The sequence below is a fragment of the Callospermophilus lateralis genome, chromosome X (genome assembly GCF_048772815.1).
Source record: "Callospermophilus lateralis isolate mCalLat2 chromosome X, mCalLat2.hap1, whole genome shotgun sequence".
NCBI lineage: Eukaryota > Metazoa > Chordata > Mammalia > Rodentia > Sciuridae > Callospermophilus > Callospermophilus lateralis.
Window position 1 is genome coordinate 124,642,752 of NC_135325.1, and position 11,529 is coordinate 124,654,280.

The following is an 11,529-nucleotide window of genomic DNA, read 5'->3' on the forward strand; positions in this document are numbered from 1 at the left end:
AACTTCTTCTTCCTCAGATGTGGTCAGCTGCCTCTTCTGGGGATCTTTCCTCATGACCCAATCAGCTCTAATTAGGGTTTACTTACCAATACCACTATACTGGGATCAAACTTCCAAAACTTGAATTTGGGGAACATATCCAGACAACAGAACCCGATGACTAACAAGAAACTCAGTATTTATAGTTTACGTGGTGCACTACACAAGAGAACCAGAAATGAAAAGTCAGACACCAAGCTTATACCAACCCTGTACCTCCGATATCTTCCCCAGAAGTGTCAAGGTCAACTTCATTCATGGGAACCCTCCAATTATTCTGTGCTTTAGAATGGCCATCATGGTGATCCCAACTGGCCAGACTGAAATAAGGAGAAACTCCATCTACTCTCAGGACAAATACCAAAGGCCCCTGAAGTCCAAAGCTCTTCACATAACCCTGCAAGTTGTATGAAATATAATGGCAAGTTGTATGAAATATAATGGCAAGTATTCACGAAGGTGCAAGTATTTGAGTGAACCTATATTCTATTCCTCCATGTTTCTCTTCCATGAAACCATTGCCCATTTTTTCCTACTTTGAAACAGTTCAATAGCTAATATTTATTTTCTGCTTATTTCTCTTCATGATACATCTAAATATTTTTTTCAATAGTACCTCCATTCTAAGCACTATTCTGGACTCCAGAGTACTGAAATATAACAGTTATATGCTCCTCCTCATTCTGCAGGAAAATGATTGAAACCACAAAAATAACCTCTCATATTTAGGAAGATTCAATATTGTCATGATTTTAATTATTCCCTACTTGACATATAGATTCAATACTATTCCAATCAAAGTCCTATAAATTATTTTGTGGGTATCAGAAAAATGATTCTAAAGTTTATATGGAGAAGCAAAAGACCCAAAATAAATAGCCATCATAATATGAAAAGAGAAGAATGAAGTCAGAAGACTGACACTATCTGACTTCAAGGTTTATATCCCTCATGATAACCAACTGAAATGGATTATGGACCTAAATATAAGATGCAAAACTATAAAACTTATAGAAGATAACATATAAGAAAATCTTAGGTATGGCCATGACTCTTTAGATACAACACTTTATGTAAGAAACAATTGATAAGGTGGACTTCATTGAAATTAAAACTTTGTGCTCTGTGCTCTGTGCTCTGTGAAAGAAAATATAAATAGAATGAAAAAATAAGCCATAGACTGGGGAAAATATTTGTAAAAAATACATCTGATGAAAGACTGTTATACAACAAATACAAAGAATTCTTAAAAGTCAACAATAAGAAAATGAACAAGTAAATTAAAAAATAGGCACAAAATGAACAAGTACCTCACCAAAGATGATATACAGATGGTAAGTAAGCACATGAAAGGATGTTCATCATCATACATGATTAGGGACATGCACGTTACAACAAAGATGAGATTTATTACACAAGTCTTCGGCCCAAATCCAGAACACTGACAACACCAAATGCCAGCAAGGATATAGAGTATCAGGAACGCAATCATTGCTGCTAAGAATATGAAATGCTACAGCTACTTTGGAAGAGATTTTGGCAGTTTCTTACCATCTAATTTGGTAGTCATACTCCTTGATTTTTACCAAAATGAATTGAAAACTTTTGTCCACATAAAAGCATGCATGTAGATATTTATAGCAGCTTTATTCATGATTGCCAAAACTTGAAAGCAACCAAGATGTCTTTCACCAATGTGGTGATTGGAATAGCATTAATCTATATGTCAATTATTATAGATTAATAAACTATGGTGCATCCTTACAATGTAACATTTATTCAGTACTAAAATGAAACATGATTAAGCCAGGAAAAATGTGGAAGAAACTTAAATGCAGATTACTGTGAAAGAAACCATTCTAAAAAGAGTACGGACTGTATGATCCCCACTATATGATATTCTGGAAAAGGGAAATCTATGGGGAGTGTGAAAAGATCAGTGATTTACAGGAGTGGGAGGAAGGATAAATAGGCAGAACACAGAGGATTTTTAGGGCACAGAAAGGATTCTATATGATATTACAGTGGAGGATGCATGTTATTATATATATAAACCAAATCTCACAGAATATGCAGCATCAACAGTGAACTTTGACTTCATGGCAATGTGTCAATGTAGGTTCATTATTAGCAACAAATGTACCACTGTGTTACAGGGTGTCAATAGTGGAGGAGGTTGTATGTGTGGGCATAGGGAGGTATGGCAACACCTTCTTCTTTCTGTTCAGTTTTACTTCAAACCTAAAACTGTTAAAAATAAAGTATATTGATTTAAAATGAGAACTATGCTCTTTTACATTGGGAGAGAGAAATTGCTAATTCTGGAGTTACTTGACTGTTACCAGAAATATAACGTTGATTTACTAAAGATTAACTGGAGCCCAGATGTTTTACAATCCTGTTAGGTAAATAGGGTATCATTTTTCCTTGAATAGGAGAAAATATAACAACAAAGTTCCATTGTCTTATTGTCTCATGTTGGGCATAAGTCAGTTTTGAATCTGACAGCAATTGATCTCATCATTCCTTTCCCCGCAAACATAAATTCTTCACATCTTTTTTGAACCAGCTTTTTATTCTTTTCCTCCCTTTGACACATAATGAATGAATGACTGTCTGCATGGGAATTTTATGATTTTAACAACTTCATGATTGTGATTCTATACCATTCTAAGGTCCAGGATGGCCTTTTTCTCATGGGCCTCTGGTTTTCTGTTGGTCAGGAACAGAGAGCACAATAAGGCAAATAAATAGGCAACCAGATAGTACCAATCATGACTTCCATATAATGTGCAAAAGATTCTTCTTTTATCACATTAATATTCTTTTGCTGTATACTAGCTCTTATGTATCTTTATTATTAGATACTTATACCATCTATTACTCATTCTAGTTCATAAAACTTTCAGCATTTTACCCTTAGACAATGTGGGGCTTAACTTACTGTTTCCTAAGGTGGCTATACCAAAGTGCCACTGTAGGTGGCTAAAACAACACACAAATATTTTGACTGGAGGCCAGAAGTCCAAACTAAGGATATTGGCAGGGTTGATCCTTCTGAGGGTGGTGAGGGATCATCCCTTTCAGGTCTCTTTCCTAGCATCTGTATTTTTAAGGGCAATCTTTGGTGTTATTTCCTTCATCTTCACGTGGTGCTTATTTGTGTGCATACCTCTGTGATTAAATTTCTCCTTTTTATAAGGCCACCATATATATTGGATTGTGGGCCTGCCCCATACCTGTATGACCTCTTGTTAATTTATCTAATTACATAAATAATAACCCTATTTCTAAATAAGTTCACATCCTGAGCTACTGGGGGTAAGGACTTCACCCTATCAATATTGGGGGGAGATACAATTTGGTCCATAACAATTTTAAATTAAGAGGGACACTTTCTGTCCATCTATGTACCCTCCCACAGAAATTTCTTCAAGTCCAAACAAAAATCTCCATTGATTCAGAAGGAGCTATTGTAATCTGAACATCTGCAAAAAATAAGATGCTCTTAACTGTGAGTACCAAAAATATGACTCAGTGCCATCCATGGGAATGAACCGTTTTGGGTGTCCATCCCAGTTGAGCATTAGACTGTTAATTCACATTTACTGCATCCACATAAGAGATCCCAAAAAATAACTACCCAGCTAAACTTTCCCCTGATTCTGACTCATAAACTTGTGAGTGGATATTTTGAGTAATTGGTCACCAGCAATAGGAACTTAATGGGAAGAAATATCCAGACCAAATGAAGAATTCCTATGAAAGGTTAGAAAAAGAAGGAATCTTATTGAGAAATGTGGGAAAGAAACTACTAAGAATTTCAAACAGAAATGTCCCCCTAACCAAGGTATTAAACTACATTCATAACCAAGGAATTCTAAATAAAAGGGCAAAGAGATCACATTTGAAACCCCTCAGTTAGGAGTAATATGAAATAGTGGTGATGATATGGAGCTTGATGGAGGCATAAATTGGTAAGACAACCCAGAAACCAATTTGGCAATACCTTTTAAAACTGAAGATAGTCTGATCCATCAATGCTAGTGTTATGTATAAAACCTAGTGAAATTCTCCAAGTATATTTTTAATTTTTGTTGTGATAGCTAAAAAGGGGAAACAACTTAAAAATCTGTCATGGGGAAATTGGTAAATAAATTTGTGTACACAGCACAAATAAAATACTAAACATTAAAAATTGATGAACTGCATTTTCATGTATCACAATGGTAATTTTTATAGACATAATGATTAATAAAATGGATGAACAATGAGAATATACTGCCATTTACGTAAAGTTTTAAGCAGGCAAAGACAAACCTGCCAATTGTTCAAGGATATATTCTTTTGCAGTAAAATTTAGCACAAGGAAATGCAAATGTAGGATCATGTTTCCCTCTATGGGGGACAGAGTGGGAGACAACTGGGAAGGCAATATAAAAGGGGCATACCTCAGCAGCAGTTTTAGATCTTAATCCAGGCAATATGTATAAAGCATTGGTTGCACTTTTAATTTTACTTTTTTGTGTTAAATACTTGGAGTGTATTTTTTATTTAATTATCAGAAGCTCTTATAAAAAATTCCCAGGACTGTCTCAGACTCAGCAGATTAGACTTCTCAGAGGTGGAGCCCATGAACCTGTCTTCTGAGTGACCCTGTTATACTGGTCTAAGCCAGGATAAGGCTATTCCAGTGGAGTTTGGCTCCCCCACAGTCTATTATACTTTTCATTCTACAAGTTGACCAAATGTTAGCTACGATACAAGGTGATGAGGACATAAATGCAAATAAAACAGTTCCACTGGCTTTAAGAGTAACTTCAGTTACAAAAATGTTCAAAAACTTCTCAAACCAAACATTCTTATCTATTGCCTGAATCCTAGTGTTCCCAAATCCTCTTTTCCTGGTGTGCAGAACATCCACTGATCACTGTACCTGACTGGGATTTCCACACAGTCCTTTCTGGAGAAATTCCTGGCATGGTCCTCTGCCTTGACACTAGTGGAATCTACTACTTGACTATTTGACACTACTTGACATCTAGCAACTTTGCCATTTACTCACTGTTTGGCCTTGGATCAGTAGTGTCATTTCTCTGAGACTCCACTTCTGACCCAAAAGCTGAGTAGATGAAAATTTAGTTTGGGACTAGTTGAATGCATGGAATGGCAAAGCTATGACCAGAGTTTGAGGCTTTTAGCCAGCTATTATTTTTTTGTGACATTTTTTATTTTTATAGTTACACATGGCAGTAGAATCCATTTTGACATAATTATAAAAACATGGAATATATCTTGTTCTAATTCAGACTCCATTACCTCTCCTGCCCCTTCCCTCTCCCCACTCCCTGTTCACTTCCATTTGTTGATCTTTCTACCATTTACCCAGTTATTTTTAAAATTAATTTCTTGTAGATATACATGAAGGTGAAATTCACTGTGGTATATTCATATATACACATATATATCAACTTCATTCTGCTATCTTTCCTTTTCCCATCCCTTCTCCCTTCTCTCTTCTCTTCATTACCCTTTGTCTAATTTGCTGAACTTCTACCCCCCTTATTGTGGGTTAGCTTACACATATCAGAGTAAACATTTGATTTTTGGGGGGGGGATTGGCTTGTTTCACTTAGCATGATAGTCTTCGGATCCATCCATTTACTGGCAGATGTCATAGAGTCATTCTTCTTTATGACTCAGTAATACTCCATCGTGTGTACGTATCACATTTTCATTATCCATTCATCTGCCGAAGGGTACTAGGCTGATTCCATAGATTAGCTATTGTGAATTGAACTGTTATACCTATTGATGTGGTTGCATCACTGTAGTATGCTATTAAAACCCTTTGGATATATGACCTGCAGAGTGGGGAAACTGGGTCAAATGATGGTTCCATACCTAGTTTTTTGAGGAAACTCCATACTGCTTTCCATAATGGTTATACCAATTTACAGTCCCACCAATGTATGAGTGTACCATTTCCCCCATATCCTTTCTATCAGACATCTATTCTATTTCATTGCCTTTCCTAGGAGCACCAAATATTGATTTGGAAATTTGTATATCAGTGTTGTTGTTTTTTTAATTTTTTAGTTGACCTTTATTTTATTTATCTATTTATACATGGTGCTGAGAATTGAACCCAGTGCCTCAAACATGCCGGGCAAGTATGCTACCACTGAGCCCCAGCCCCAGCCCCAGTCCTTGTATCAGTGTTTTGTGAGAAAGATAGATTCTGATGACCTTTTAGATGTTTCTAAGGAATTATATACACATACTTGACCTTCAAAGCAGTTCTGAGAAGGTCCTATTCAGTGTCAATTCTACCTTCAGTAAGGTGTGTAAACTTGAATATATCTCTTCAGCCCTTTGAGGCTCATGAGTTAAAAAAGGATAATATCAACATACACCTCACATTGTTCTGGTAAGGAATAAATGAAATCATTGTTACACAGACACTTTAAGAATCTAATCTAGCCAGGTGTGGTGGCATATGCCTGTAGTCTCAGCTACTCAGAAAGCTGAGGAAGATCCCAAGTTCAAGGCCAGCCTGGGCAACATAGGGAGATCCTGTCCCAAAATAAAATTTAAGTAAATGAATGGAACTGGAAAACATTCTAAGTGAAGTAAGCCAGACTTAGAGAGTCATGGGTCAAATATTTTTCCTCACATGTGGAAGCTAGAGAGAAAAAATAAATTTAAAAAGAGATGAATAGAGGAGAGGAAAAGAATTAAGGAGGAAGGAGAAAGGGAGGGAAAGCAGAAGAACCTGGGAACAAAATCGACCAAATTGTGCTACATACATGTATGAACACATTATGATAAATCCAATTTTTTATGTATGATTATGACACATCAAAAACATATACATGTAAATAAATAAAAGGAAGATCAAAACAGAGAAAGTAGGGAGGGAAAGGAGAACCACTAGGGAATTAATTGGAGTAAAATTATCTTTTGTGCATTCATGAATGTCACAATGGACCACATTATTCTACATAATTATAATGCACTAATAAAAACACAAGAAATAAAACTTTTAAAATGGCTGAAGATGTAGCTCAGTGATACAGCACATGTTCAGCATGTGCAAGACCCTGTGTTGCATTCCCAGTACAGCTGAAAGAAAGCAAAAAAGGAAGGAAGGAAGGAAGGAAGGAAGAGAGGAAGGAAATGAGAAAATCTAGTCTGACCAGGGAAGTCACAACTGGCAGGCCAACAAGTGGACCACTGACAACTACAATGTGAGACTGAAGTAATGTGGGCAGTTCTCTACCACATCCCTATAAAAGTTGGGTTCCCAGATCCGGCTGGATAAGTGGGTCCCAAATGAAGGCTGGAGAGGGGCTGGAGGCCTGCCCATGGGAGGCCAGGATGGAGATGGCAGAGCAGGCAGGAGCACAAAGAGCACGAGGTTGGTATGAGGGCTCTTAATGAAGGACAGTCAGTCCCATCCTCATTTAATTGCTGCCCTGGAACACAATTAATATATAAGTAGCCTGCTAAGAGCCAGGAAGACAAGGCAGTCCCAAAGGGTGGGGCTTCAAGTCCAGGAAACAGCCTCCCAAGACCCTGGATGTGCAGTGTGCAGACCATGAAAGGCCATTGCAGATCTTCCTATGGGCTGGTCACTACACTCAGGGCAGTGAAGCATATAGACCCATTGTGTACCCTCCCTGGCCCCAGCCCTGTGGTCTCTTCTAGTGGGATGGGCATTGCCCAAAGCTTTGGTGGGGTGGGGTGATGAGCACACATTAACACACGTGAGCACAGGTTTGTGCACATGAGCGCATGCCGCATCTACTTCATGGAATCACACCTGGACCCGGTGCCCTGGTCTGGCCCGGAGACCAGAACAATCCTATCCTGGGTGGGGATGGAATCAAGGACTGCAGGCAGAGAAGCCCCAGAGGGCCTGCTCCCCACTCCTGGCCAGAACGCAGAGCTGGTGGGCCCACCCCAGGCCGCTTCCTAGAGGACATCTTGGGCGCAGACCCCTCACCGAGCTGGCGCCCCAAGGGCACATCCAGGAGGAGCAGGGGACAGGGCTGGACCCAGACGGACGCGGGACCGGGTGGGGAAAGCCAAAGGCGTGGGGTCTCCAGACACCGACACCCAGACACCCCCTCCCCCGGGGGGGGGCTCCACCTGTGCCAGGGCGGAGGCGGGGGAGGGAGGAGGTGACGTCACCCGCGGTCCCTGGGTGCCCGCGGCGGCGGCGACAGCCCGGCCGCGTGACCCGTGCGCGCCAATGGCCCGTCGGTCTCCGGGGCGACGCGGAGGGTCCGCGCTCCACCGCCACCGCGCCCCCGCCCCGCGTCCGCACTGCAGAGAGCGGTGGCGAGCAGGCGCCGGCGCACTGGCCCACGTGCCGCGCCGGGAGAGCGAGAGCTGGACGCAGAGCCAGCGACAGGGCGAGGGAACGAGGGGCGGCCGACCCCGCCGCCGCCACCGCTCTGCTCAGCCCGGAGGAGCCCGCGCCGCCGGGGCCCGACCAGGGAGGACCCCGCCCCAGCAGGAGGTACGGTACCCCGGGAGGGGCCGCTCGGGCCAGGGATTCCCCGCGGCCCTCCGCCCGCGCCGGCCCAGCCACAGCAGCCCGCGGGGCGGGGGGCGGCGTGGGAGGGTGCTGTGGCCCGTGGGGACCCTCGCGGGGTGGGGCGGGGGTCGGGGCACGAGGGGCGGCTGGGGTGGGAGTGGGGGGTTGGGCATTAACCTCGCTGTCGCCCCGTTCGCGTTCACAGGTTGTGGAGACCTGGGTGGGCTGCAGTCGTCCTGGGAGTTGGCTGATATATTTATGTGCACACCTCCTGATCACCCACCCCCAAATTAGAATCTGCTGAAGTTCGGGAACATGCCATTGACCCTGTTGCAGGACTGGTGTAGGGGGGAGCATTTGGACACCCAGCGGTCCATGTTGATCCTGGGAATTCCTGAGGACTGTAGTGAGGATGAATTTGAAGAGACTCTCCAGGAGGCTCTCAGGCATCTGGGCAGATATAGGGTTATTGGCAGAATGTTTAGGAGGGAGGAGAATGCCCAAGCCTTTCTACTGGAGCTTGCACAAGATTTTGACTATGCTTTGGTCCCCAGGGAAATTCCAGGGAAGGGGGGACCCTGGGAAGTGATTGTAAAACCCCGAAATACTGATGGAGAATTTCTCAATAGACTGAACCGCTTCTTAGAGGAGGAGAGGCGGTCCGTGTCAGACATGAACAGAGTCCTTGGGTCCTGCACTAATTGTTCAGCTCCCAGATTGGCTATATCACCAGATTTCTGGACCTGGGCCCAGACCCTGGGGGCAGCAGTGCAACCTCTGCTAGAACAAATGCTATACCGAGAACTAAGAGTGTTTTCTGGGAACACCATATCTATCCCAGGGGCATTGGCCTTTGATGCCTGGCTTGAGCACACCACTGAGATGCTACAGATGTGGCAGGTGCCGGAGGGGGAAAAGAGGAGGAGGCTGATGGAATGCTTGCGGGGCCCTGCTCTCCAGGTGGTCAGTGTGCTGCGTGCCAACAATGCTGCCATCACAGTGGAGGAGTGCCTAGCAGCCCTGCAGCAGGTGTTTGGACCTGTGGAGAGCAGAAAAATTGCCCAGGTGAAATTTTGTAAGGCCTATCAGGAGCCAGGAGAGAAAGTCTCTAGCTTTGTGGTACGGTTGGAACCCCTGCTTCAAAAAGCTGTAGAGAAAAATGCAGTATCCCGGAGGAATGTGAATCAGACACGCCTGAAACGCATTTTAGGTGGGGCCACCCTTCCTGACAAACTTCGAGAGAAGCTTAAGCTGATGAAACAGCGCAGGAAGCCGCCTGGTTTCCTGGCCCTGGTAAAGCTCCTACGTGAGGAGGAGGAGTGGGAGGCCACCATAGGTCCAGAGAGGGAGATTCTGGAAGGGTTGGAAATAAGCCCAAGGCCATCTGCCAGAGTTGGTGGGGTCAGGGCAGCGCTTGTCCCTGCCCTTGGCAAGACTCTTGAGGCAAGGCCTTCCCAGGGTTCTCGACGCTGGAGGGGCAGAGGCCAACACCGGAGAGGAGGTGTGATGAGGGCTGGCTCTAGAGGATCAAGAAAACGGAAACACCACACGTTCTGCTATGGCTGTGGGGAAGATGGCCACATCAGGGCGCAGTGTTTCAACCCTCCCAATCTGCCCTTGGTGAAGCAGAAGAGACAGGCTGCAATTGATTTGGGAAACGGGAGCCGGGCTTGGGACAAGAGCCATCCCAAGTCCAAGGCCAAGTAGGCTCTGGAAAACAGGGCAACAATTCTTATCACAGGCCTAGGACACAAATAACAAATTTGAAGAATGGGCAGAGGCAGCTCAGACAAAGAGCAGAGGGTTTCAGTAGGGAAAAAGGACAGAGCAATCAGGTCCAGACTGAACCCTGTCACCCTCTACCAGTGGGAAGGGACTCCAAGAACCAAAATCAGACTTCATGCAACTCAGTGAGGGTCCATCACAGGATCATAAAGGGGTGCCAGAGTACCAAACAGGGAGCTGCCACACCCTGCACGTGGGAATCTCAAGCCTCACACAGAGACCTCAGCGATACAGAATATGAAGATGGTGAGACGGTGGGCTCTGACATGCGTGTCTGCAATGTCATCTGGCCACCTCCAAGTTCCCACACTACAGACTCAGAGCTAATGATGCCAACCAGACACCAGGATACATGGAGCATGGAGAAGCCTGCCCTGGGGCCATCCTTGTCAGAAGGAGCCAATTCCTCTGAGGAAGAGCTCCAAGAGAGAGAAGTAATGCTCCGCAGGGGAGGTCGCAGGGTCCAACCTGTCTTCAGGATCATCTACACTGCTCTAGGGGAGCCCCAGGAAGGCAGTACCCTTGAGCCCTTCCGCCCATAAAGGCCGGGTCTCCAGACCCCAAAGCCCTGGGAGCCCAGCACCCTCCCAGAGGCAGTCTCCTTTCCTGCAGCCTGACAGGGCTGTATGGACAAGGACACCAAAGACTAAGAAGACCCCCAGGTGGGGGCACTGGCACCCACTAGGTCAGTGCACCCAGAGCTGGCTTAGGAGTGAGTGGATACAGAAGACAGCTTTTGCTCCAAACAGGAGGAGGTAGAAAAGGAGTGGGAGGAGGATGAGGGAGGACTCGGAGGGGGGCAGTTTGTTCTGTTTTGTCTGTGCAGGACCACTGGAGAAGTGGAGAGAGCAAGCAGGGAGAACTGGGGCCTGGCTTGGCAACTCACAATTCAAGAACTGCCAACCCAGGGTCAGCGGCAAACCCTGCCAGCCTAGGGCGGCCAGCCTTGAAGCACTACTGAGCGGCCATCCATAGCCTGGATGAGGGCACCTGAATACACCTGCCACCTGCACTGGACTGGGAGACGTCAGGGAAGAGAGTCCATCTAGGGTGCCAGCTGCCTGGCTCTCCCAACAGGCAAAACCCCAACCCGATTCACCGTCCCCGGGACAGGGTGCTCCTGTCCCTGTCCCTGGAAGCCCACCTTATCTGTAAGCCCC

The 11,529-nt window shown here is 44.6% G+C and overlaps 1 protein-coding gene across 1 annotated transcript; it reads left to right on the forward strand.

Annotated features, from left to right (window-relative positions):
* Window positions 1-8,899: 8,899 nt before the first annotated feature.
* Pnma3 (PNMA family member 3) lies at window positions 8,900-10,291 on the forward strand. Its single transcript, XM_077107734.1, has one exon. It carries the CDS (start codon window positions 8,900-8,902, stop codon window positions 10,289-10,291), a length of 1,392 nt encoding a protein of 463 aa, XP_076963849.1.
* Window positions 10,292-11,529: the final 1,238 nt, after the last annotated feature.

What these genes read in the sequence shown, in the direction of transcription:
- Pnma3 (XM_077107734.1), top strand. Translation starts at nt 8,900, where the DNA reads ATGCCATTGACCCTGTTGCAGGACTGGTGTAGGGGGGAGCATTTGGAC.